Source organism: Prinia subflava, chromosome 3, assembly GCF_021018805.1.
Source record: "Prinia subflava isolate CZ2003 ecotype Zambia chromosome 3, Cam_Psub_1.2, whole genome shotgun sequence".
NCBI lineage: Eukaryota > Metazoa > Chordata > Aves > Passeriformes > Cisticolidae > Prinia > Prinia subflava.
This window is the reverse complement of record NC_086249.1, coordinates 4,672,274-4,700,135: the sequence shown is the minus strand read 5'-3', so window position 1 is coordinate 4,700,135 and position 27,862 is coordinate 4,672,274. Positions and strand designations below refer to the sequence as shown.

The window sequence follows — 27,862 nt, the reverse complement described above, 5'->3', positions numbered from 1 at the left end:
ACTCAAGGCCTTCTTTCAACTATATAAATATCATATATCTATAATAATTCATATGCAAAGTTTAATACTCTTCCCCACAAAGGATGCCTCGTGGGCATCACTGAACAACCATCTACATTTCAGCTTGCTTAAATATTCAATCCCTCAGTTTCTTAAGGTACTTCAAAACTCTGTAACTCATCTTTATTCCAATTTGCTATCAGTAACTAGTGGTCATATATAATTAGGGCACCTTATACTCCAGGAAATGCAATAAACAAGCTCCTACTATCCTCCAGCACCACCTACAACTATAGCTTCTACCACATGATTTCTTCCAGAAAAACTTCCCACACCATGGTGACTGCTAAATGGTCTGGTCAGAAAAATACCCTGCCACTTCCTTCCAGACTCCAGACCTCTCCACTCCTTATTTAGAAAAGCAATTTTATGCTATTACAATATACTCTTCCTTTTTTTTTTTTTTTTTTTTTTTTTTTTTGAGGGGAAGACTAATTGGGGGTGAGGGATTAAGCACTAAACATCACAACAGTCTAAGGAGTTATTGCCCATCACTTCTGCCTCATTTCAAAATGTGGAAGTTACCAGTGACACAGCAGCATATTCTGTTCCACCTAGCCACAAACTTCAAAAATGTGGGCTGGTGCTCCCAATGCCAACCCAGTCTGAAAAAACTTGGACTTTGAAGCTTTCCTTCCAAGTTAAATGGCTCTTGTTTCAATGCTACCATATAATAAACTTTCCATTTCACAGAGTAACAAAAAACAAAACAAACAAACAAACAAAAAAAAACCCAAAACAAACAAGGCAGCTCAATCAGAACCCAAAACTACAATACAAAGTGTTCAGTATAGGATTCTTGTCACTGCTGTTTGCTCTCTTTCATTATGAAGTAGCAAGTCACTTTTCTGCTACACAGCAGTACTTACATAAGCTTCCATCCTAACCACGAGGGTAAATATAACATGCATCTTGCTAGATTACCCAAAAAGCTCATGCCTATCCCAGAGTCTAAATTACAAGCATTATTAAGATAATCTTGACTTAATCAGTCTGACTTCATTTGTCAGACTGAAGCATTCAGACTCAAGTCACTGGAATCACTATTCATCGGTACCAGCCTGTAGAGGGGAGAGGAAAAACCCAACCAACCAAACTTCCACAGAAATCCTGTGATATCTCCAAAGTTTTCAACAGGTCATGTCAAACACCGATGGATGTATGCTACAGTGATCATTTCCAACCAGGTCACCTAGCAATTACCACAAACAAGTGAACTCCTAGGCACAGGTTTCTTCATAATGCATTTATCATTGGCAAAGTCAAACAAACTCTAATCCGAATGTAGAGAATAATGACTTCATGTAGGTAAAGAGACAAGAGACCTCAAGAAGTCACTCAGTCCTGCTCAAAGTAGATCCAGTTATATCAGATTGCTTGAAGATTCATCCAGTCAAGTTTGGAATATCACCACAGGACACTGTTTCTTCAAATAATTTGGGCACCTTCTCCTTCACAGAGAAGTTTTGCTTCCTTACATTGGCTCAGGATTTCCCACACTCCAGTTTGTTCCTATTCCCTTGTGTGGGGCATCTCTGCAGAAAGCGTTGATCTACGTTCTTGATACGTTCTCATCAGGCAGCAAATCAGGGCTCCTTTCCTGCAGCTTTCCCTTCTCCAGGCTGACCAGGCCCAGCTTTTGCAGCCTCTCCTCACACACCCTGTGCCCCAGTCAACACAGTGACCCACTGCTGGGCTTGCTCTGGAAGCCCGGTGTCCCCCTGGTACCATGAGCCACTAACCAGACACAGTGCTCCAGTGACGAAGAGAGGTGAAGGATCCCTGCCTCACTCAAGCTGCTTAGCAGAGCCCAGGATGTCTCCTTTCCTTGCTGTGGGGACAAACTGCTGATACTGCTCAATCTGTTGTTCACCAGGGCTATAAACCTATGCCTGCCAAGCTGCCTTCCAGCCCCTTACACCAGCCTATGCTGTTGAATGGGGTTATCTCAGTCCAGATGTTGGCCTTCAAAATCACAGAATTGCTTAGGCTGGAAAAGACCTTTAAGATCACCAAGTCCAAACATTAAGGTAAAACTGCCAAGTCTACCACTGAACTAAGGGCCACATCCACACATGCTGAGTGACAGCACTCAGTATGATCTGCTCCATAACCTTCCCTGGCACTGAGGTCAGACTGACAGGCTTGTAGTCCCGTCCTCCTTCCAGCCCTTCTTGTAGTTGGACATCACATTTGTTAACTTCCAGTGAAATGGAACCAGGACTGCTGGTAAATGATTCAAAGTGGCTTGGTGAACACTTCTGACAGCTTTTTCAGCAGTCTTGGGTGGATGCCACCTGGTCCCATACTTTTGTGCGTGTCTGAGTGGCACAGCAGGTCACTGACCATTTTATCCTTGGATTATGGGGGCTTCATCCTCCTCCCCATTCCTGTCTTCCAAGATCAGAGGCCTCAGCACCCAGAGAACAACTAGCCTTAACATTAAATACTGAAGCAAAAATTCATTATGTACCTCATACTTTGTAAATGTCTCACTCCACATTCAATAAAGGATGGAGATTTTCCTTAGCCCTACTTTTGTTGCTCATGTATTTGTAAAAATAATTTTTACTTTCTTTTACAGCAGTAGCCAGATTGAGTTAGGCTTTGGCTCTTCTAATTTCCCACCTGCAAACATCACATCTTTGTAGTCCTCCTGATTTGCCTGCACCTTCTTCCAAAGCTCATGAATTCTCCTTTTCCTGAATTCCAGCTCTCTGTTTAGCCATGCCAATCTAGCTCCAAGCATTCTAGACACTCTTCCTCACCTTGCCAGCCTGCCTTTCCTGAAAGGTACAAATCCAGCTAATTGCATGACTCCAGCCATGCAAGCTATTCCACAACACTGCTGGAATCCCAATGAGATCTAAGTCTGTAATTGTGCTCACTTGTGCTGCCTTCATGATGGAAGGGATAAAAACAATTTCCATCATATCCCCCTAGGACACTTGTTGATTGTTCCTTGCATCTTTGCTTCTCTTCAGATTAGAGAAAACTCAGAGGCCTTCTCAACATGCATAGTTTAAAACCCTCCCCCACATCTCAACATGCATAGTTTAAAACATTCCAAAAGCGATGCTTTTAAAAAGAACCCTCCACCTTACTTCATCAGACAGACCCTGCCTCTGGTTCACTAGTCCTTGTTCCTAAGGGAAAATTCAGTGACTAGAGAAGTCAAATGAGTTAATATCTGATCTTTCATGCATTTCACAGTATTTACACCAGGCAGCACAGGAAAGCTGCAATGGTCAGCCAGAATCTACATGTTAATTACAAGGCTGCACAGCACACATGCTGAAATGACAGTAAAGCCAGCTGGCTAGGAGAAGCAATGAAGATATAAATTAAGAATTAGCATATCCCTGTGCCTGTATTTACAGACTTGTGCAGTGGTATATCAGTACTTCATAGTTCTGCTATTCAGTAACTTAATTTGCCATACCCAAATACTTTCTGCTCTTCCAGTACTACACTGCACTTCTCAGACTCCGCCTCTCCATTCATTATCAAGGCAAACTTAAGTTGACTCAGAGAACCAATTAACTGCCAACTTCTGAATTTCACAATTACTGTTCAACATTATGTTCAGACATAAGGTCTAATGAAAATGTGATCACATTCAAGCTATGTGTCCTAGAACTACGCCATATTTTACCTACTCAAAGGTAGGGGTGGAAAGGAGGATTTCCGAACTGTTCAGTTTAGATGAATGACGCCAGTAAAGTCAGAGTACACAGGCTTCTTTCCTTTGTCTTAGTACATCCAGGATAAACACAGTGCAGTTTGAAAAAAAACAACAACAAACCCCCAGTTAACTCTGACAGATACCACCAGAAATGCTGGATGGTTTGGACAAGCCAAAACTATTGACATTTAAAGGTGTGCCACACTGAAAAGCAAGGTCTAGGAAACTCCTAACCTAACCAAGAAGTTTTACACACAAACCCCCTGGCTTGGGATAACTTAAAACAAACAAAAAAATCACCACAAAACAAACTATCTAGGGCATTTTGGCCATTTTGGGGAGAACAAGGCAAATGAAAAAATAGTGCTGTATTAACATCTTTGTCTTTAGAACATTACTTTTACATTGGAACAATAAAGCAAAAGTTCAAGTCACACAGAACTGAACACCACTTCAGCTTTAAATGGAGAAAGGGACACAGCAGAACCAGAGAGACTGCCTACTGCATTGAGTGGTATGAGTGTACATGGTCTACACAACTACCAAAAACTTACGTACAGGCAAAGTTTCTGAATTGCTTTAAATAAACACACTTTTGGATTCTGAGGAGTTTCTCTTTTGGCTTTTCTGTGAAATTACTCAGTACTACCCAAAATTCTAAGCATTCAGTAACAGCTGTAAACATGCAGCATTCCCTATCCCTCGCTGTACTTCCTACACTGAAACCAGAAAGCCACTAAAAACTGATCAGGAACACTGACCCATGTGTGACGTCCTTCTAGAGGAAGGAACAAGACCTTCAATCCCTAGGAAATCCCCGACTGCCTCAAGCAGACCACTCCTTCACTTTTTCTAAGTTGTCTTTCCTCGCGCCACCCACTCTGGGGAGAACTGAGGTCTGCAGGAAGAGAAGGGAGATTGTACTTTGCACTGCGTAAAAAGGGAGGCTGTACTTTGCACTATACAATGCTGCAAAGTCTCAAACAACTTCAGAATGACAGGTAAATATTAACTTCACATTTTCAATTACCTGTAAAGTTTTAGTGTTATCTGCCAATAATGAACAACAGTGGTCATACATGAAATATAAAACAAACTTATTTCATCAGGAGCAGCAAATCTCAGCTGTCCATTAAAAGAACTGATGAGTTACCAGTTACATGACAAAGTTATGGGCTGCCTGCTGCCCCCTGCATTGCTGACACTGCTGGCTTTTTTTAGCTCTTAAGGCCAGCTTGCTGCAGGTCATTCCAGAAAGTTAACCCTTTTTTTGTCCAGGAACTGTACCACAACAGTAAGCCCAGGGAATGCTGTTTAATAGCTGCTCAATTTACTGCTAAGTTCCATTTTCAGTATGTCTCACACTATCACCCAGCTCTGTGCTGTATGGGATTGGTCTTACTGGCTATTTACTGAAGTGACAGAAGAGATGTAGCCAGATCTTTATTTAACAAATTCTCTAACTTACATTAGGAAGTAACAATGGGATCCAATTTTGAAGTAAGTTTTTAGCAAATTGATTTATAGGAAAAACTTGTTTCAGACTTGACTTTGCCATTTTAATCTAAAGAGAAGACCTCCAGCTACTTCTACTTTTCTTCCAGGGCTAGCAACTATAGCACACTAGCTCCTGCCTGCCCATGCACACTATAAAGCTCATTTAGAGTGAAAGGGACTTCTGGAGGTTATCCAATCCCATCCCCAACTGAAAGCAGGGCCAACTTTGAAGTCAGATCAAATTGCTCAGGGGTCATACCATAGTCAGGCTCCGAATATTTTCAGGCACAGAGATTCCACAACCTGTTTCAGTGCTTCATTCTCTGTGTGGGAAAACACACTGCTCACACATTATAGTGATTTCCCGTGTTGTAGCTTTTGTCAGGTCCCTCTTGGACTTTCCCTGTGCACAGCTAGGGAGAGCCTGTCTTCATTTGCCCTCTCACTGCCTATTAAACAGTGTCAGCAGCTATTAGGGTGCCCTTCTTCAGACATTTCTCAAAGTTGAACAAACTCACCCCTCCAGCCCTCTTCATGCATCATGTGGTGACTCCCTACCTCAGTGGCCTTTCACAGGTACCTTGGCACCAGCCTCATACTTGAGAGCACAAAACTGTTTTGCACAGTACTTTTGATGCAATCTCACAAGCCCCAAGGAGTAGAGGTCCAAATTGCTTCTTTCAGCTGGCTGACCATGCCCAGTGTGCTCTTCACCTTTTGCACCACAAAGGCACACACTGTCCCAAAAAGACCCTTTTGTTCCTTCCCGTAAAGGTACTTGTCACCAGTCTGCACCACATCTCTTCTGCTGAATGGGGTCATCCCTCCCCAGGAGAGACTTGACTGGGCGCTTGCTTTTGAATTTCTCAAGGTTTCTGACCTGGAGACATCCTGCTCAATTAGCCCCAGTCTCCAGCAGATGAACTGACCCTCACTGTCATGCACAGGATCCACAAACTTGCTTTGAGTGCCTTACACGCTGAAGAGAGGTTGGAATGCAGACGAACTGCCCCTGTACTGCTGCCACCAGTGACAAGCCTCCAGGTGGACTCCATAGAGCTGATCAGAACCTTCCGAGTTCAGCAGGACACACAAACTTTCACCGATCGAATGATCCACTTCCCAAAACGTATCTCACCAGCTTGGCTACAAGGAGATTCTTATTAAAAGCCCCTTAAGGTTAATAACACTCAGTGTTCTTCCTCTGTCCAGTGTCTTGTCTCACGTACTTAGAGCAATCAATTCAGGACCTCTTTTCACAGCAGTCTCAGATTGTGGAGACACCACCATAACTGCTCTTTCTCACTTCAGTTTTCACCTATTTGAAGCCACAACAATTTATTATACCTAAGCCATGTCCCTCGAGACTCAATACACAGCTGTAGAGTAGTTCTGGAAATTTATCACAAAAAGAACTTCCACTAACAGTTCTAGAGAGTCACACAGTCCTCACCTCTTTCTGTAAGGTGGAACACTCCGCAGAATAATTTAAAGATTTTCCATGATGCTTATACAAATCTGTTTCTCCACAACAGATTACATTCTGATTTATCAGGAGGTAGCATAAGTTACTAAATACTCATCTGGAAACACTGATACGTCAGTTGTGATAATCTGGTTATAGTAAAAAACCTTACTATTTTACAGCTGTTGAATTCAACAGTTGTGTTATACATACAGAATCATAGAATGGTTTGGGTTGAAAGGGACCTTAGAATTTGAACTAGACCATACAAGCTACATGCAGAAGCCTGAACTACCTCTGATGCCTCAAACAGCCACACAGAACTTAGCATGCTTCTTCCTACAGACTCTCTCCTGGATAAATGGCAATATTACACTTGCAAGTTACCAGAGGTACATGATTTTATGCTACCTCAGCTACCAGTAACACATTGAAACTTGCAACAGGATGCATTTAAATTTCCCAAAAAGTGATTAATGGTATGGTCACAACCATCAATTTCTCATAGCTGATTCCTTTAGGACTATAGTGTCTTTTTAAATGATACAGTGCCTTAATAAGGTCAAAATAACATTAATTCTGTGTCAAGAAAGTTTCTCTGTTGAAATCAACAGTGCACTGAAGTGTTTAAAACACAGGAACAGCAGCACTGGTGAAGGGCAGGGAAGTGGATTTTTATAATGCAATTCATTGTATTTACAAATACATTTAAAATTGTACTAAGCTTAACAGCTCCTGACTTCCTTCTCCAACCATTAGCAATCAACCTTAGCAGAGTTAGCTATTCATCGTGGCAAGGGCAAACATGATGTTGAAGGAATTAAAGGAATTTGGGGAATAAAATTACCCCCAAGTTATATATGAGTCAGAAGTCTTGCTTCCTAAATTAATCTGTTGCTATCAACAAATTACTTGGTATTTGATGTAATTTAACTTCTACTTAACTAAAGTTACTATTTTTCTACCAAATTATATACACTGAAAAGAAATCAAGTTACCCATCTTGGACATGATGTCAACTTCATACTCTTTCCCCAGCATCTCTTCATCCAATAGGCTGGTTTTGGTTATGCTTGTCCCAGCATTAATTAGTTTTCAGCTTATACCAATACACCACATGCAGCATGGGTGGTATTTCAAGTAAAAAAAGCAATAGAAGTGGGCAAAGAATGCCCACACAATACAGGAGTAATAAAAAGTTAAATCCAACACTAATCTGCAATCTCCTAACTGAGAGGCTAATAAAAATAACAAATCCAAAAGTAACCAATAAATTCATCAGGCTAGCTCAGTTGGTTTTTTCCACTCACTTGTACAAATACCAGCTAGGGAGACCTGCTTGACTAGTCTTTATTCATCTTTAGCAGCAAACTGCCATTTGAATGACTCCAAATTTTGCACATGCCACCGCATTACACTGATAGCACCAGCACCTGCCAAGTACTCAAAACAACAGTCACTTCTGGAAAACATTCTGCTCTCTACAAACTAATCCCAGGACTAGTTTAAGAGCTATCATGCAATACAAACCTTGACTAATGGAAAAGGAGAAAACAATGAATCCCTGTAGACATATAATGTTATCTTAAATGCCAGATAATGAAAATCTGATGTGGGAAGGGGGTCGGGGAAGGGAAATAGGCAAGAGCTGTCTACTGCTGCAGATAATCTTAGCATCCCTGTCAACTCAAGAGTTACGCTCGACTAGCCTTCACACAAAGTAGGATGGGTGCTATTTTACACTATTAAAAAAATTAAAATTACACTATTAAAAAATTAAGATTGCTTTTACTCCTGTACACTACTTGAAAAGCAACTGAAAAGAAGCAAAAATACTGAAGAAAAGAATGCAGCTATGATAAAAGAGGATTGTCTGGAAGCTTGGTACTGCTTTTCATTACCTGAACTAAAAGTGACCTCCTTGATAAAACGCTAAACCTCACCTACTCATACACTTGGAAAAACCAAGTTAAAAGGATAGAGGACATCAACAGAAGCTTTAGATTTAAAGGTTCTTTTCATTTGTGCTTCTAATTTTCTTCTGTTGCTAACTTATGGACAGAAAGACCAATTTCTGGGTTCACATTTGAAATAGTCCAATGTCTGGAAGTTAATTACCTGGAAAGTAACTCCTGAAGCATTCATGTACTGAATAACACAAAAAAGTTGGTTTGGTGTTTTCACCATGCCTTGGAAGTTGTGCTACACCTCGAAGCTCTTCATCACCAGCTTATGCAGTCAGGTGTGTAATAAGCAACCATGGGCCAGCTTTTCTAGACTCAATGAAAATATTGTCCATGAGCCCCACCAGGAGTCTCACTCATACACACCCGCACCTCCTTTTCATGCACTGTTTTACACCTTCACCACCCAGGACATCCAGCAGAGTAAGACAAGGTTTCACCCAGTGCCTATTTCATCTCTCCCCACGTCAACGAAGGAAACACAATAATTATTTCCCCTGACACAGCCTTTTCTGCACACATCACTCTTTATTTGCTTCTCATACATTTCCTTGCATTTTTCCACATTTTCATTTTCAGCTCTTCTTGAGATTTCTTCCCATACTTAGATGATACTCTTTTCCAGGCAATCCTTCTGCTTTCTAACCAGGAATAAAAAATAATACTAATGACCCCTTTACCTTTAACAAGAAAGCTTGATGAACCTACTTCATGCCTAACCAAAAAGTCATCATCTCCATCCTCGCAGTAAAAATGCATTACTGCATTTCAGATACCTATGAACTCTGAGGCACTGAATACAACTGCCCTTCAAATAAGTACTACTCAAAAATCTTGTTTTAGACAGGCTAACCCTACCAAAAACAAACCATAGAAACACAGAAGAGTTTTGGTTAAAAGTACCTTTAAAGACCATACATACCTCCACCTCTATCAACCACAAAACCCAAGAACAAGGGCATAACAAAGTAATAATAATTAAGTGCACCTACGCCTATTTTTCACTTAGCAAATCTGGCCATTCACTTCCAACCATCAGCTGCCTTAGAAAATTCCTGACAGAAACTTCGGCATAACAACCCACATACCAATCAAAACAGAAGTCATCAGGGTAAAAAAAAACAACCAACCAAAGTTCCAATAATCCTCATTCAATACAACACATTCATTCAAAGCTGGAAACAAGAAGTACAGACACAATCAGTGCTAGAGCAAAGCGATCTGTCATCACAAAACCACGTAAGAGGAAGAGCACGGGGGCTCCAGAGCAAGCAGACAGCACACACAATCTCAGCACTCTCACTTCTTTGCACACAAATCCAAGCAGCCTGCAGCCCTACCTTCTGATAAAGAGTTGTTTGGACAAAGCTGAGCTCAGCCACACAACAGCAGGGCAGGCCACCTCCACAGCAGCAGGCTAGTGTAACACCAGATGCAAAGACTATTGCTCTTCAACAGATAGCAAATCAGCACTAAAACAGGACAACATTTACCAACAGCACTGCAGGTAGCTGGCACTTAGCAAGATTGCCTTCTGTGCATCAGGTTTTATTTTTCTCTTACCTTAATTTCATTCACTCCAGATTTTGTTTCTACAAATTAAAATTCAGACTTTCAATTCTAGAGCTTCCAACTTAATTTTCCTTTGAGCTCCACAAATGCTCCCCTCACTAGCCCCACACACTGCTTGCTGAAGCAACACTCCCAACTCCCTTTCCTTTCTCATATCAGATTGTGCCTACCTTAAAAGCTACCAGCACCTGAAGGATAATCAACTGGTACAAGTGCTCTAGTACAAGCTACATAGTTTTGCCTCTCCTGCTACAGAACAGTCCTTTGTTTCTCAATATCACCCTGTCTGCAATACTACATAAAATACTACATAACATACTACGGAAAGAAAACAACCTAGATTTGACCATATTTCTAAACAGGATACTTGACTCTCTAATGTCACAAAAAATTATCCTGCTAGAGCTACCTTTTGTTCACTATCAAACAGGATTTATATTCCATGACATAAAATTAAGTTGTTCGAGAAGGCAAGGGAGAAACACTGTTTAAATCAAGTAACTGCTCAACTTTTATGTAACACAAGTGGCTAAACAACCATCACAATTCTTTTATGATACTCCAAGCATTCAGATCCTAACTCAAATAACATTGTGCTTCATTTCCATATATATAGGAGCTCTTGCACACCAAAAGCATCACAGTGTAACAACAACATTGAAAATTACAGACTTACCACAATGAAACAGTTAAGAATTCTTTCAAAAGATCACACCTCATATTCCAACCAGTTATCCTCAAGTACAGGCTGGACAAACTTCTGGCAAACTTCTTAAAGTTTTGTTAATTATCAAAGAATCCAGATTTAAACTCTTCCTATCTGTAGTTCTTTCAAGTGCAGCTGCTGTGTTTCTTCATAGCAGTTTCATGCACTGCCCAACCTACTCCATGATTCATCCCTTCTTCATTCCAACTCCTCAAATACCTTCTATAGCATTCCTATCCTGTCTTTCACTGCTGTCATATTGTTTCACAAAACACCTGGTCAAATGGGCATTTATTTCCACACCATTTTCAAAAAGTAAACGCATATTTAGACATGGATTTCCAAACTATCAACATAACATTTAATATACAATGAGGAAAAAACACATTCTGTTGTCTTTCTGATCACTCTACTATACCTTCCCACCTCCTGCTTTGCTTGACATTCTAACTTGCCATGACTTAACCTGAAAAATGAGTAAAAATATTTCTAGTCAGATTGTTCTTGTCAATAATTTGGAAATTTTCTTTTTTTATTATTTTTGTATGTGGTACACTGCACACTTATATTATCTACACCTTTAGAACCCAATCCTTCCAGCTCTACTATCAGTCTGGAGCTCTGTATTCCAGGCTCCTTTAAGAAAAAAATTATTTGGTATCTTAGAAGACATATGCATACTTCTTTGTCTAGCCTTACTAGGAAGCTTAACATAACCAGCAATTTAAATTGGAAAAAAAAAATTCTTCAACAAAATACCTGAAAAATGCATCTTGTACATCTTTCTATTCTCACTTTATGGTTCTGCTTATTTTTAATTCATGCCTACATTCAAAAACAATTTGCAAAAAACTTTTCACCGTGTGCAAACAAACAAGGTACTGGAACTATGAGGAATTCATTATTCAGTAGCTCACAGGTCCTCATTTACAGCATAGCTGAAAAATACTCGCTGCAATGCAAAATAAATTACTTGATGGATTAGAGGTTATGATGATGCTTCCTGTGGATGCCACAGATGTCCCCTAGTTCAAGGTTACACCAGTTTGATGGTGGAAGTTCAGTACACACCTCGTTGCATCGTGCACTGTTTGTCTGGCAAGTGGAAGAAGTGCTCGTGCATATAACCTGAAGCCAGTAGTCTTTTGTAAAAGAAGCAGCATTTATTAAAGCAGGTCTATCTTTACTCAAAAATAGAAAAGTTGCTGTTATTTCAGATGCCTGATATCTTTTCTCTCTCCCCCTTCAGCTGTTTGATGTGAGCGTTGAGAGTTTTTTGGCAATATTTCTGTGAGGAGTTACAGCTCAAATAAATCATTGTTTCTGATTGCCAGTTGAAATGACTGGATAAAAACTGATTTGGTTTTGTAGTGACTTTAATCTACTAGGGTTGGCATTTTTTGTGGTATCATTTTCAAATCTTCCTTTTGCTAGCATTATCAGGATTGGCTGAGTAGCAGGACAAAAGGCAAACAAAAGTAATAAGCAGTTTCGGGCTCCATCAACGTGTAAATATGCTCAAAATATATTTAAAAGCACTCTTAAGAGCCACAATAATAATATTTTCCCTTCAGAGTTATATGTTACAGTTACAGGCACAATGAAAACAACTGGGAAATTTCAAGGTGAAAACTAAAACTTAAGATATTGACAAAAAAACTCTTCCCCTCCTGATTACCTCCAAGTCTAGAAGTCCGTAGCAGTTAAGTTTTCCCTTTTATCCAGAGATTATACTTCAAAACTTTGCGCTTGAAGAACAAAATTATTTCAAGGCAACATTGCCGCTTCTGGCGGATGTTCTCAAGTGTTATCAGTCAAGTTCACTTATGTAAAAAAAAAATCTGGGAAGACTGACATCCGAATTACACTCATCAAGACTAAAATGGTTGAGTCTCTGTACGGCACTAGGCACAGATGCTCTTAGCTTCATTTTTACTATTAACTTCCCATTTAGATGTAAAAATAGCTTGTCAAGGTTATGTCAAGTCTGCAACTTCACTTTTTTAATTGCAAAAGAGCAGAAATAACCCTGAACAAAGGGAAGGGAGAAAAGTGCTAGTGCAAAAAGTTTGCCAACCACATGAAAACGAAGTCTTCTAGCCTCGAAGTTTGAAATGTGATGCCTTCTCAATATTTACAAACTTAGTAACAATCATCTTTTTTGAAAGCTACATCATTGCCAGAGGGGGGAGACTATTACATGCACGAGCACAATCCTAGAGCGCCTCAACTCCCTACCTGAGAAAGCATTTCGCAGATACTACACAAGTGTTTTACGGCGGCACGGCTTGCTCGTTCCTGGGTATTTTTATCACATGAACCTCCAGAGACTACCTCCTCTAACTTGTTCCTCCTTCATTAAAGAGGGAAGGGACACAGCGTCTCCTATAATAAAATATCTTTGCCAACTATTCATTACTGCATTGGGAATACAGCGGCAGGATGAGGGGTTTCGATTTGCTCTTGTCCAAGTCTACTTTTATCCCCTCTCATCTTTCACTGCTGTAAAAAAAAAAAAAAAATGACACTACGCACACTACACCGCATGCAGTACAACATAAATAAATAAATAAATAAATTCCTGCTCAGTTTCCAGCTGCTACGTCGCCTGTTTGTTCCCCACAGGAAGATGAAGGGGAAGGGAAAGGGGGGGAAGGTCGGTGATGGCATTTTCCTGCGGGTGGTCACGCCAAGCCCGGCGGGGCCCCGCACCGCAGTGCCCCCGGCAGCAGCGCTCAGGATGCGGGTGATGGAGAGTGAGCACACGACCCAACACCGAAACCAGCGCGGGTTTCACCCTCAGCGAGAGGGAACAACGACGCGAGCCCGCACTGCCAGAGGCAAAGCGCATACAATTGCTGCCCTCAGGCGCTCCCGGGTATCACCAAGATCCTTCTGTCCTTCCCACAGGATGGGGAAGGAGAAGGGGGGGAAGCGCCCGTGAATTCCCGCAAACGAGCGAAACGCCGCCGCTTAGGACGGGAATTACAGCGGATAACCTGCCGTCCGCCGGGGGAAGCCCCAGCCACGGAGAATAAACTTCCCCTGCTGCCCCACCCGGGCCGCGGCCGCCCCAACCCGACCGCCAGGGAAACTCGGCCTCTCGGGACACCCGCTCTCCCGGCGGCGGCCGCAGCGGATGTTCCCGGGGGCAAGAGTCCGTAGGTCTGCTCGGTGCGGGCTCCGGTTCGGACCCCGCCTCGCATCCCTCCCTCCTCCACCATCCCGGCCAAGTCCCACCCGGTTCCCCCCGTGCAGGGCGGCCGGCAGCCCCCGCCACCCCTCCCCGCCGCCGGCCGCCACACAAAGTTTCCCTCAACTCGGCCGCGTCCCCCGGCGCTGCCGGGGCTCGGGTTTCTCTCCTCCTCTTCCTCCACCCGCCCCCTCGCCCGTCCGCCAAGGGGAAAAGTTCCACTTACTGCAGCAGAATCGAGAGAAAACCAGCCCCAGCAGCCCCAGCCCCGGCCCGGGAAGCACCGCCGAACGCAGCAGCCGCCGCCGCCGCTGCCACCACCGGGGGGAGGCACCGCCACCAGCCGCTAGGAAAAGTTCCCGGCGGGCGGGAGAAGGCGGCGAACAAGGGAAACCAGCAGCAGCCTCCGCAGCGGCTCCAGCCCCTGCCATGCTCCGGGCTCGGCTCCCAGTCGCCGCCGCTACGACGCCCGGTCAGTCCCGCCCGGTCCCGCTGCCCGCGCCGCCGGCACCTCCCCACACGAAGCCTGTGTCACTGAGCGGGGCGGGGCGCGCCGCTCCCGCCCTCTCAGAGCGGGCCGCACCACCCGCCGCAGGGAGGGGGGGCCGGGGGAAGGCGGGACGCGTGTGCCGGGCGCCTCCACCGCGACCCCCAACACCTCTCCCCCGCCTCGGGGCGAGTCGCCTCGTCCCGGCCCTTCCCGTCGCGCTCTGTGGGACTCGCAGACGCTCCCCCCGCATCGGGGGATTCCCGTTGGTATCAAGGGCGCCGCGGGAGGCTGGTGGCAGGGGGCGTCACGGCGTCCTCCCCCGGAGGGCTGTTGGTATGTCCCGCCCCGCCCCTCTCGCCACCGCCCCAGCGCGGTCGGGGGCGCCCGGCCGGACTGGGCACCCGCGCCCCGCTCCCGCCGCCGCCCCTCAGGCTCCTGCCGCCGCCGCGCCGGGGTGGCCTAGGCGGCCGCTGCCCCGCAGGCTGGGGACCACACATCGGAGTAGGATCGGCCACAGCCCTCTCTGCCAGGCGCCGGGCACGGGCATTCCGAGAGTCGGGAGGTCCGGCCGGAGCTGCTCCCGTACGGCCGCAGGGAGCCGGGCCGGTTCCTCCCCGGCGGGGGCGGCTGGCCGCTGGGCTGGAACCCCGCTCTGGGGCCGCGGGCGTGCAGCCCGTGCCTCGTGGTTTTGCCAACAATAAACTTTACCGGCGTTGTCCTCGCGTCGCTCACGCTGCCCTTGGCAGAGAGAGCCCCGTGCGGGGCGCGCAGTGTGTGCGGGGCAGCGAGGGGCCAGGCAGGGGCACCGCTAGCACGGCACCTCCCTTCGGGGCTTGTGCCGGCGGCTGGGCGGCACTCGGGGAGCGCGGAGCGCACGGCCCCGGGGCGGTGCCGAGCCCGCGAGAGACGGCGCGATGCGAAGGCTGAAACCATCCGGGAGCAGAGCGAGCCCTGTGCAGAACTCGCCGAGGAATACCAAATACGGCCCTGTGCAGCCCTTGCAGAGGGGCCGGCGGGGGTCCGGGGGCAGCAGGCAGCGCTTCTGTCACGCTAATGCCTGCAGGGATTCTTGGCTGTGGCACAGCACATAGCTTTGCTCTGGGAAACGCTGCCACCGGCGAGGGCAGAGCTGCCCCGCAGGGAGCCGTGGTGCCCCAGCCACGGGCGGAGACAGCTCCGAGGTGAAGAGGGATTCGAGCCTCTGCCCAAAGTCCCAGGAGTCCGGCCAAGGACAGTCTCAGAATTAGAGCAGTCTGTAACCAGGTCACAAAACTAAAGGTGACTTTTCTAAGAAATGCCATTTCTCTGCTGCGTCTCAGCGCTGATCATCAGTTTTGTGGGTACAGTGTCGATGTATCCTAAGATGAGATTTTTCCACAGCAAAATACAAAACCTTAAAAGAAGTGGCTTGAGAGTCTTGCCTTTTTACAGCCTAGGTGTGCTTTTTGATTTTGGATGCGCTATCCTTGCAAAACCTCAAGGAAAACACTGAATAGCTACAAATACCATACTTGCTGCTGAAACATCTGTGATGAGTGGGTTTCACATAAGCCCCACATATTCCCCAAAACAGTGTAATTGGTGATTTCTTTATACAGTGGACATGAAGAGCAGTTGCTCTCAAAGATATGTATGGCTAAGTTTATCAAATGCTCACAATAATATGTTCATTCAGTCTTCAGGCACAATTTGCCAATTAACTGGCCTCATTAATTTATAACTGTGAAACAACACAGAATTCAGGCGAAGTTACCACAAGCAAATTGTTGGCTATGATGGATGTTGGACATTCCTCAAAGTGTTGTTATGAATGAAAGGACTCAAAGTTTTATGAAATCAGTGTGATTTTGCCAGTCTAATCTTCAGCTAGTGCAAAACTATTCTCCTTCCAACTAGGAGTAGGGATGTGGGGTTGTTTGGGAGGTACACAGGATGCCGTCCAAAGGTTCCTAGCCATATTCATGTGGCAAACCTTTTTGTTTAAAAGAGGGTTTCTCACTCTGCTGATACTTTTGATGCCTGGTGCTTTACTCTGCTGTTAGACTCTGCCTTTTGATTCCATGGTAACCAATGTATTCCCCCATGCCAATAAACCTGGATAAATATAATACTGAATAAATCATTAGAGACCCATTTTTATTTATGATAAGAGTCTTTTTACCTAGGAAAACTAATGAGCATAATTGTAGCAGAATAATTTATACTGATATGGCTTTGCTGATGTAACATCCCAGGTAGATGTTTTAATTGTGTGCAATTATTCCATTTCCCTGTATAGACAAGTCCTATATAGATAAATCCTATTTTATAGTTAGCAGTCGGAACAATTTACATTTCATAATTACATTTACACTGAGTTTAAGGCATTCTTAGGATGGGTTGGAAATATAATGGGCCATAGTGTAATTGAGAGTGCAACCTTAAAATCCTGTTTGAGTCAAGTATACTCAAGTTGCCATCTGCTATATTTTTATTCCTTCCCATTCCAAAACAATGAAAAGCATTAAGTCTATTTAAAATAAAATGCTTTGAAGGTCTAGCACCAGATTATGTACATCGATGCATGCACTCTAAGGAAGCAAATGCAATTTGTCATATTTAAGCAGAACTGTGCCCAGTCTGTAGGTAACATCTTCCAGTGCCAGATTCAGCACTGTTGTAATCAGGCATCCTGGGGACTTTGTGGTGCAAAAGGAAATTTGACTTCATGATATCAAGTCTAAATTTGGCTCCCTGATGCTTAGAACACTCCTGAAGGCACGATGCTCTGAACAATTAATCTTGCATAATATGGAATAAATGCGTATAGGACACACTGCTCAGTTCTTGTAAATCCATTGTCACTGGCATATTTTTTCCATAAAAAGATGGTTTTCCACAGTTGGCAGCAGTCCTGTTCAAAAGCATCTTCGAGCTGTATAAATACAAAAGACTGTACTTTATTTCCAGTCCCTATTTCCCTCTCTTTCTGGCCATTGTCCACCCACCTGCCCTTCCCCCCCATGAAAAAAAAAAAAAAAATCCTTACCCTTAGTTGTTTAGACCAGGGAGTTTGGCAAGTGTTTCCTTCTCAGTTCTTAACCCTTTTGGTAGTTTGAAAACAAAGTCCTGAAGCAGTGTGAAATTAACTTATATGCATAACATTTGAAGTGACGGCACAAATTCCCAGTGGAATGAAGGGCTATTCACTTCAGTGGGAATGGGCAAATAGATCTGTGGCAGAACAATGTGCTTTTCTCAACATTCTCGCCTCCATTCCAATGGATGGGACGGGGCCTCCCTGGCGATGCTTGCACAACACCACCCGTTATGACCCTTTAAAATAAAACCACACCAAACCAACCCCAAACAAAACCTGCCTCTTTTTTCATGTGCTTCCAGCTGGGTGAGATATTTAGCCTGTTATTGCACGGAGTTTCTGCAATTTGCTAACAGGTGGTTCCGCTTCTGCATCGTCCCTCCAGCTGAAGTCAGAGTAATTGTGTCTGGGTGTGCCCCAGCAAAACTGCTGCCTGAGAGACTGTTTTGTGTGCTGTATGGAGAAAGGTGCCTGTCCAATTCCTTATCTAGAAAGCAATGGAAAACCATCTCTGCAGGCTGTGCAGCAGGCGTGACTGACAGCAGTGCCAGCAAGACCAAAGGACATGGTCTGCATATTTATGTGCATGCATTTCCTGACCCAGTGATGGACTCCTTGCTCTGATCCTCCATGGATGTGTTTGGGAAGGGCTCAGACAACACCCCACAGCACACAGTTTGGCTTACCACTGGTAGAGTGGGTTTTTAATACTGTTGGATACGCTGAGGAATTTTTGGGGGAAGGATGCTCTATAACCATGACTGTTTTGCAGAAATGATTAAAATTAGGAATATATTATACAGCTGGATTATTCTCATGTTTCTCACTCTTTGCATACAGTGTAATGAAAAACAATGTGTTGTCACCTCATAAAATATCTATCATAACATTTTGATTTAAATCATAAACAAGCTTAGCCAAGAAAAACGTACATACAGTTGCATGGCATATAATTTTTTTTAAATCTATTTTCCAATCCTATGAAAAATGACATAATTAAATCTTATTTCAATCAAAGACTATCCCTTTAAGGAGAAATGTGAGTATCTGACTCCTTCTCCTTTGCAAAGTACAACTAGAAAGTTTGTTCTCTTGCTCACGGAGTGGTCAAGCTCTCAATATGTCTCAGAAAAGTTCCAGAACCTCAGGCTTTTTGTCACAAAAGAGTAATGCAGTTACTGACAATAATCACTCTCCAGCATTGTGTTTCATACCCGTGATCAGGAGTACGTATCATCCAATCTGCAGTGCAACTGTGATTCCTGTTGTCTCAGCCAAGAGATTTAAAACTCACAGCCAACTAAGTAAATTCCTCATACATTTCTGGCAGACTGAAAAAAATAGGTGAGGAAATGGTAGACTTTCCAGTTAGATCTGTCTCCACTTACCTCATTGACAAAGAGAACAGAAAACTTCAGGATTCCTCTCAAAGGCATATTTGCAAGACAATGCTTCCCTGTTTTTCTTTCTGCTCTGCTTCCCTTCACTGTAGTCTCTTGCTCTCCTCCTGTATGCTTGTTTTCTTGCCTTTCTTTCTTTTTCTTTAACTATTTATTTGTATTTTTTATTGAAGTGTGATATTTTATATTAATAAATACAAAACATCCTTGATTCATAGATGTCTTTTTGGACAGATGCACAATTTGCGTGCTTTTTTCTAAAAACTACGACCTTTCTAGGCACAAGCATTATGTACCCAAGATGAGCAGAAAGAGCACAACAAGCCAAGAGAGAGAAAAGAGAAGGGAATGGATGGAGAAGAGACAAAAAAGAAAGAAAGAAAGAGAGTGAGGGCTTGTTATGGTACAATGACATTTTAAAAGCAGGTGTGTGGTTTAGAGGTTAGGAAGAGGGGAAGAAACCCAAAGGGCCATGCCCTGGTCTGTAGCTGGGAAGTAGCTGGTGCAGCAGAGGCAGGATGCTAAGTGGTGTCACTCACCCTGGGGCTGCTCCCTGGCTAAAACTATTAGCCAGAAGCTGAAGGTGTTGCCAGTCTCTGTGCTGCCAGTTGGACATCCCCATACTGCAGTTCCCTGCCCTTGGCACTGGTCTCTCCAGTGGCAAACCACACCTCCAGGCACACCTCCAGGGTCTGGGTGACTCCTTGCACCACGGGGACATGCTGTCCTTCTGCTTCATCCAGACCCTGTGGAATTGTGGTGGAGGAAGAGTGATCATCCAAGATGGTCCTGGTCTGTCCAGCTCTGTGGGAGGATTATTATAGGTTTCTCTCACAACTAGAGATAAACAAAATCGGTCTTCTTTTCGACAGTGTCAAAAAGAAGAAAGATGACTTCCAAAAAAGAAATATATATCTCAACGAGGTCACAATTTTATAGTGCATATCTACATTTTGCAATGATATTTTCATTATGCCAATTCACTTACATGATCTCAGCCCCAGCAGGAGGTGAGTTCCTGATTCAAGGAAAAGGAAAAGGGAGTTTTAGCATTCATTTTAATGCGAACATTTATTCATTTTTAGTATCTGCACTGTTACACTAGCTTCACTTAATTATGGGAGTAGAAGCAGGTTTAGAATTCCCTGGAGGAGCTTGCTCTTTTCTTTTTAGACTAACTCTCTTCATCTTCACAACTGCTCCTCCCTTAGTCTTTTCATTTTCCTTGAGAGTGCTTATTCTTACCCTTAGAAATGAGCACATCTTGGCAAGAATTTAACTGCTAAAAATGGTGTAAACTTTGTTTTTCTCCTTTTCCCTCATCTTTTCCTCTGTGGATTGATAGTTAAATGCAGCAGGTTTTCCACAGTGTGATAGGTGGAGTGCATGAACCCAAAGGTTATGCCTGCCTGTGCCTTAGGGATACACCTTGGAGATGCAGTGTATGAAAGATGCATCAAGGTAAAGTCACAAGGTAACTGCAGTAACATGCTGTATTCCTGCTGCTTGCATCCATGTTTGATACTTGAAACCATCTTAACTTCTGTGAATTCAAAAACCAGCCTAAGATTGAAACATAGTATGGTTCAGAAATAAAAGGTCACAATGTTATACCTGTAGATTTCTACTGTATGAAGCCTTTGTACATTGCATTTTCTGTTCTGCCTTTTTTGAGTATCTACAAAAATTGATGTTACCCTGAAACTAAGTGAAGGTTTCAGTCTCTGAATGATTTTTGAGCACAGATCAAGTATTTTAAAACTTTGAGTGGCAAAGAGGAGCATATATTAATTTTAGACAGCTTTTACACTTTACTTTTACACTTTTACATATGTAATTGAATTCTGAATTTCCCCTTCTACTTTCAGCCTGAAAAGGGCAGCCCAGAATGCACCTAAACACTTTTTGATCCTTTGAATAAAAAAAAACCAAAAACCAAAAAACAAACAAAACCTGAAGGAACCATATTAAACTTTAAAAACAAGTCGCTGTGCACAAAGAGTGCTTCATTTCTACACGTCTTTTTAAGAGACACTGTTACAGGCAGACCAAAATCCTCAAAAATTCTGCTTTAACCTGAGATCTGTTCCAAGGTGTGTCTTTACACCAAGGGAAGCAACACTGGTACATACAAAGGCATCACTGAGGCTGTAGTCTTCATCTATGTAAATATCTTGCACCTCTCTAATTATTCCCATATTTAAGAAAAAGCTGCATTTATGAAGAAGCAACAAGCCTTATACCTGTAAGGAAAAAACCCGTGCCTTTATTGAAAATAACTACACCTAAATTGCAATTATATAACTGTTTTAGGTAGAAATCACTTCCGGATCAAAATCATTATGTAACAAGCACAAAATCTGAGTAGATTAAGAGCACATAATAGTGGATTTTTTTAATTTGGTCATCCAGGGAAAAATGCAAATTTGAGTTGTGCCAAAAAAAAATAAATTGCTCAATTTTTTGGCTTTTATACACATTTCTGACTCCTTCAAATTAGGTCAGTTTTTAAACAAAAGCATAATTTAAATGTGAAGTATCAGTGTTTCATTTCAGAAATATTTACTGTTTCCTTGTTGCAGTCCTCCAGAATGAGACATTCTGCAAGTTTCTGGAAGCTGTCCCAAATTCACAAATGTTTTCAGATTCTGCAAAAATGAGGTTTGGATTTGTAATATTTTAGCTGGTGGTGGTGGAGGGTAGAGTAAGGGTACACCTACACTTTATTTAAGTGTTCACAAGGCCTAAGGTTTTTCTTCCTTTATTTGTAGCAGTCCACTCCAAAAGGATTAAGTGATCCAAATCAGCCCGTCTGTGTAACAGAAATACAAAAGTCCTCTTTTCAATTTACATGAAATATATCAGTTTAAAGGAATATTCTACATGAGGTGTACAGTAACTGGAACACCTAATATTCTCCTAATGCCATCCTTTATCAGACATGATCCAGGAGGAATAGAGGCTTGACTGGTAGAGCACACTCCTCTGTGACTTGAATGAGAGGAACCCACTTAAAAGAAAACTGACTCTTAAGTGACATGTATATGTAAATACCCTGAGAAACACAGGCTGTAAAACATATTTCTCCTGCCCACAAACTCACACCTGCTAATGCCTCATAAAATTAGTTGCATCCCCAGTACTATTCTTCAACAGCAAGTTTTAAGGCCTGATTATATATTTAATTATTTATGTTTTGTCAGTTCCTTTACATCCAAGCACATTCAACAGCATGTCATATGGGATCAATTCTTCAACAGTGATTTTATAATAGTTTCTATATAATGTCACTTTGGTATATCCACCCTGTTCCCACCCCTGAGCATATGGTGTCTCTTTTTTTAATACGTCTGAATTAAAGAAAAGTACCGACATTAAATACGAATCTCTTGGTTTTTGGTGCTTGCCAGTCAGAGTTGTTTGCAAATATTTTTAATATCAATTTCACTTCTGTACCACAAGTGTTTTGTTAACATCTGTCCTGCAGCAGATGATCAGTTTTATTTAGTGATTTATTTATGTGTCTATATTTTGGTGTGAAAACATAGTAGTCACTCTTGGGCTTTAATCTGCAGAAGGGAATGCAGTCAGTCACGCTTTGCACTTGAAAGGAGCAATGCCATGATTTCTTTGTTTTCTGCTGTAATCCTAGGTATAATGGGCAGAATGGCAAAAATAAATTGGGGTCTTTGTTGCAATTCTTCCTCTCTCAGCCAGAGCAATGCCTTCTCTCACGTACGTGTACATCGTCTATCAAATGTTTAAGGATCTTTTTGCACCAGCTGCTATGCTGTTTCACTTTTTACTTCAGCCAAGCACTCTAAATAGTTTGATGAGCGTGAAAAACGATGCCAACCCGACAAATCCTGTTCTTCAGATTTCTCTCCTGGAGCTACTCGCTTGTGAAACACTGCTATGGTGGCCATGTTCACTTTTGGGGCAAAGAGAGCCGTCAGCCCTCTTATCATCGAATCATGGAATCACAGAGCCACGGCATCATAGAATCATAGAAAGATTTGGGTTGTAAAAAATCTTACAGATCATCTAGTTCCAATCTCCATTCCATGGGCAGAGACACCTAGAATGGCAAATCTGAGCAAAGCCATTACCTCATGGCTTTGCAGGGCATGGAATACATGGATTTTTTCCTCATAGTTTCTTTATTTCTTACCTGTTTATGATAATATGATCACAAAAACCTATTAATATTTTCAGTTCTGTTGTGTAAATGATTTTAGGTCGCTCAGGAAGGCAGCATCCAGTTAGTGAACTGCACTTCCAGAGAAGATTACATGTTCCACTATAGACTACTGCCACTAGCCCTGAGTGGGGTGGATATTTAACTTACCCATTTCAAACTGCAGTTTTTATTTTATGTTGTATTTCTAGCGATTCTTTATTTTTAATCAGTTATGTTCTTCTCTGCTGGCAATCAACTGAATGAAACTCACAGTAATACAGAGAAGTAGCAGATAGTCCTGGTCATCCTGAACCCCTGACACCCCAAGTTTGACTCTTTTGAACATATCAGATACGCATGGTTTGTCATGAGCTGTAGAATGGTGCAATGCTTTTATTAGCATGGGGTTTAAATAAACTGCATAAATAGTTGTGGTTATATCAGTATATCAGTAACAGAATGATTCTAACAGGTCTTGTTGGGGAGAGGCGGTGTTCAAGCGTAAATGCCAACAGCCCCCAAAAACATGTAGATATTCAATGAGAAACCAAGCACACTTTCACCAGGACAGAAAAAATTCACGTTTTGATTGCACAAAATATGTAGCCAAATTGTCATCAAATTTCCAAGGATTCTTGGCTGACTCTGATCTAAAATACTCAGTCTAAACCCTGACAGCCATTTTTAGCTGCATTGTTTGTTGTTTAACTTCCCATGAGGCACCTCCAACAAGGTCATAACTTCTCAGAAAGGCAAATGAATAAAAAAGCTTTTCCAACGTCAGACTGACTTGTATTATGATTGATAATATTCTTATTAATAATCTCAGAAATGAGATTCATGGAATCATAGAATTCTGCCTTGGAAGGGACATCAAGGATCATACAGTCCAATCTTTTCTGGCAAAAGCAGGGTGTGGAAAAGATGGCCCAGCTGAATCTTGAAAGTGTCCAGTGTTGGGGAATCCCTGGCAGGATTCCAGTGGCTGATTCTTCTCTTTGTGAAAAATGTTTGTCTTGTGTCTAATCAGAATGTCCACAGGAGTAACTTGTACCCACAAGGAACCCATGAGGGAAGAAAACAACATAAGTGAGGCACTTATAACTTCACTTGCAAGGATGTGAACCCTGCATGAGAACTGGGATATTAAAACTCTGGCCATAAAGGTGATTTTGGTGCTCTGTTCAGTCAATAAACAGAAGACATTTTACCCTCCACTGTATCTATTGAAAATAGGGTCAATTATGTACTGCACAACTCCTTTACAGGAGGAAAAATGCTATAGTCCCTGATTTTGGTGTATTTTGAGCAGAGCTCTATGTCATTAACTATTTATATGTCCCTGACCAGTAATATATAAGTATGTCTTTTAAAAGTTAAGGTCACAGAGGTAGAAGACAACAGTAATTTGTGGGTTTTAGTTATATGTTACCAGAGGAACATTTATTGTGTTCTATGCAAAATAGAACTATAGTTGCAATTCAGTCATCATTTTCATATGTTGAATCTTTCTACCTGTGTATGAATATATTTATCTAAATAGATGTGTTAGATGAACTTTTCTTATGAGTAACCTGATCCTGTAAAGACTTATGCATATGCTTTATTTTGTATGCCTAGTATGACCAAAACAATGTCTCTGGCACATGTAGAATTCAGCCTATGTGTTAATCTTAACAATACAGAAGCACTGATCTGACTTGATTACAGTGAGTTGGGAAATTGCACCAAAATCTTTTGTTGTAATCAGAAAATGTAGGTGAACAGATTTTCTCACAGGGGAGTATACATCATTTTTAAAAAGGGTGGAATTTCTGGTGAGAGTAAGAATCCCCAAGACTAAAAATTATCTGAAACATGTAAACCTCTATTTAGCAAACCATGTTTATTACATTAAACATCTTCAGTAGGCAGAGAAGACAGCATGGGCCCTGATAAAGAAAGAAGTCACTAAAGTATTGATGCAGGGACATGCATTTGAGACTCAGATGCAGACTCCAACTCAGGCAAGAGAGGAACCTCAGCCTGGGAGATGAAAAAATGTTTTACATGAGGTGCTAGAAAGCTTTTAGATATAGCTGTAGACCACTCACAACTGTTAAATGCAGACAGGTTGGAAAGTGCCTACTGGATTACTTTTGTGAAACAGAAACATTGTTTCTTATTCAGTTGTTATGACTGTGTCTATTGTTCCTCCTCCATTTTGCAGAGAATATTTTTACATCCTTTATTGCTATAACAGCAGGGAGAGGAATTTTTTATTTCAATTACTGTGAAAGTCACTGAAAGTACAGTTTTAAAGTGACCAAAATTGTTCACACCAATGAATGTAATTTGGCAAATAATTACAGCTAAAAATATGGAAGCAGTGTAAAAAGATCTGAAATGTTTCATTTTAAAATCACCAACTGCTTATTTTGACATATTTTAATGAATCATTTTGAGTTTCTTCTTTCAAATAACATTTTTTGTTGGCAAGTGGTCTATATTTTTTAAAGACAAAATAATTAGAGAGAACAAAATACAGCATTACAATGAAAAATACACAGAATAAGTCCATTTCTGTTTCAATGTAGAAGATTTTTTCCATATTTTTATTGCAATTATTGAGCTAAATAGAATCATAATTTGCTCTCCTGTACCAGTAATAATTGTAGGTGTCAATAATCCAGTGTATGGATATCAATTTAGACCCAATTACATTTTGGAAGAAAAAACCCACCTCATAAAAGTGTGACAATGCAATTAAGTCGTTTTTTCAATTTTCACAGTTAACACAATCGACTAAAGGTGTCTAGACCGTGTGTGAATGCATGACCAGCCTAACTAGGTCCTCAGAACTGAAGTATGTTAGAGAAAGGAATGAGGTCGGGACTGCAAATAGGCCTGGCTTAATTCAAACTGTTCTTTGAAAGATGTAAAAGGCATGGCCAGGCAGCTTTGTAGAAAAAACCTCCCATGGTAAGAAGCTCATCAAGAGCCCACAGAGTTTCTGGAAAAACTGATTTAAGGCCATCCTGCATAGACAGATATAAGGGGAGGTGTGAGCTTGGTGTATTTCCTCAATTTGGGGAGATCTGCTGAAGAAGCAGAATGGGACAGCTACAGGAGCAGAAAGCTTGTGGCACTCAGAAGTGAATATCTAGAAGATGTGTTTGGAACACACCAGACCCCAACTTCAGAGCTTTGGCATGGAAGTGGAACACGCAGGGCTCATAAAATGGGCAGAGAAGAGTTAGGATACATGGCACAATTCCAGGCTGCACAAGTGTTAACTATTTAAAAAGCTGTGCTGATGCAAAAGACAAAAAGGATTGAGACCATGTTCTTTCACTTATTTTTTTCTGAACTGATGTAAAGCTGATCCAATAAAACAGCACCAAGCATCTGTCAACTCCTGGTTGCAGCACAGAAATGCTCAGTACAAAATTCTCATGAAATGATCGGGTTCAGGCCTTTGTACAGAAGACCTTTGACCCACCAGTCAGTTAAGAGCCACCAAACTACAAAGTTTAAACCTTTTCTCCTACATTACAGCAACATTGTAATGATTTTGTGACTGCTTGTGTAAATACCTCTGTAAGTTAAAATGGCTCTATTTCCCCTTAGCTTACGACTAGTGAATTAACGTTTGCATGTGCCAACTTTTCCACATTTGTGTGAAAGAACAACAGAGGGGAAAACTGAAGGGATTAGTCTTAATACTTTAGAGCTAAATAAATATTTACTGAGTTTGATTCTGCCATCGTTTTGTGGTTAGTGTTAAGTACAAGGTGACTGCAGGACTGCTGAAAATATACAAACAACATTAATCTGCTAGTTTTCCCCTAATTTTGAAATGTATCAGAGAATCCAATTTCATGGCACTTTTTGATTTTATATATCCCTTCCCAGGTGAAATAGTAATTTTTTTCCACCTGTGACACTTTAATTTCTCATATATGCTTCTAAAATGCATCCCTGTTTAGATGTGCCTTTATGCTAAACTACGGCAGAGATTTTCTGCTGCAGCAGCTACTTTTTGACAGCCAGCCAGTATTTTGATAGGCAACTGGCTATTTTCTACAAAATCCTCCCTGTTATGGGATTCCAGACTACCCATAGATCACTCCAAACAGGAATGTGAACATTCAAAACCAGCTTTTCTGCTAACAAAAAGAGAGCTTTGTTGCTCTCAATGTAAAATTTGCCTCAAAGTTAATTAGATTCATCCAGAGTAGACAACTAATGACATTAAAATGCCCATGTAGGTGCAAATGTGTAACTTTCTGATATTTTATAGGAGTAAAAAGTCATGGGACTAATTAAAAAATAGAACAATGTTTCCTACATTGTTTGCCTCCTTGCAGAGTAACTATAATTCACAGAATTTGCAGGTGTGGGTGAAGATGACAAATTCATATGCTATAAAGTGTAGCACCTTCTGCTGACTAGCTTCAGACATTTACAAATGAGAGGTTCATGCCACTCTCCTTCTTTTGGCTCCAGACCATTTCCAAAGTCAGCTGAAAGCCTTAAACTTAATCCTCAGGCTAATTAATGGATGGAACCCCAGCAACACAACAGATCCA

At 42.0% G+C, this 27,862-nt stretch overlaps 1 protein-coding gene across 2 annotated transcripts in view; it reads right to left on the bottom strand.

Moving 5' to 3' along the window:
• Positions 1-14,725, bottom strand: part of NECTIN3 (nectin cell adhesion molecule 3) — a 62,927-nt gene extending 48,202 nt beyond the window's left edge. For both annotated transcript variants that reach the window (XM_063393833.1, XM_063393831.1), the window contains exon 1: positions 14,369-14,725. In XM_063393833.1, the coding sequence (XP_063249903.1) occupies positions 14,369-14,573 (205 nt within the window). In that variant the 5' untranslated portion in view covers positions 14,574-14,725. The remainder of the gene's footprint in view (positions 1-14,368) is intronic.
• Between the last annotated feature and the right edge of the window lie 13,137 nt (positions 14,726-27,862).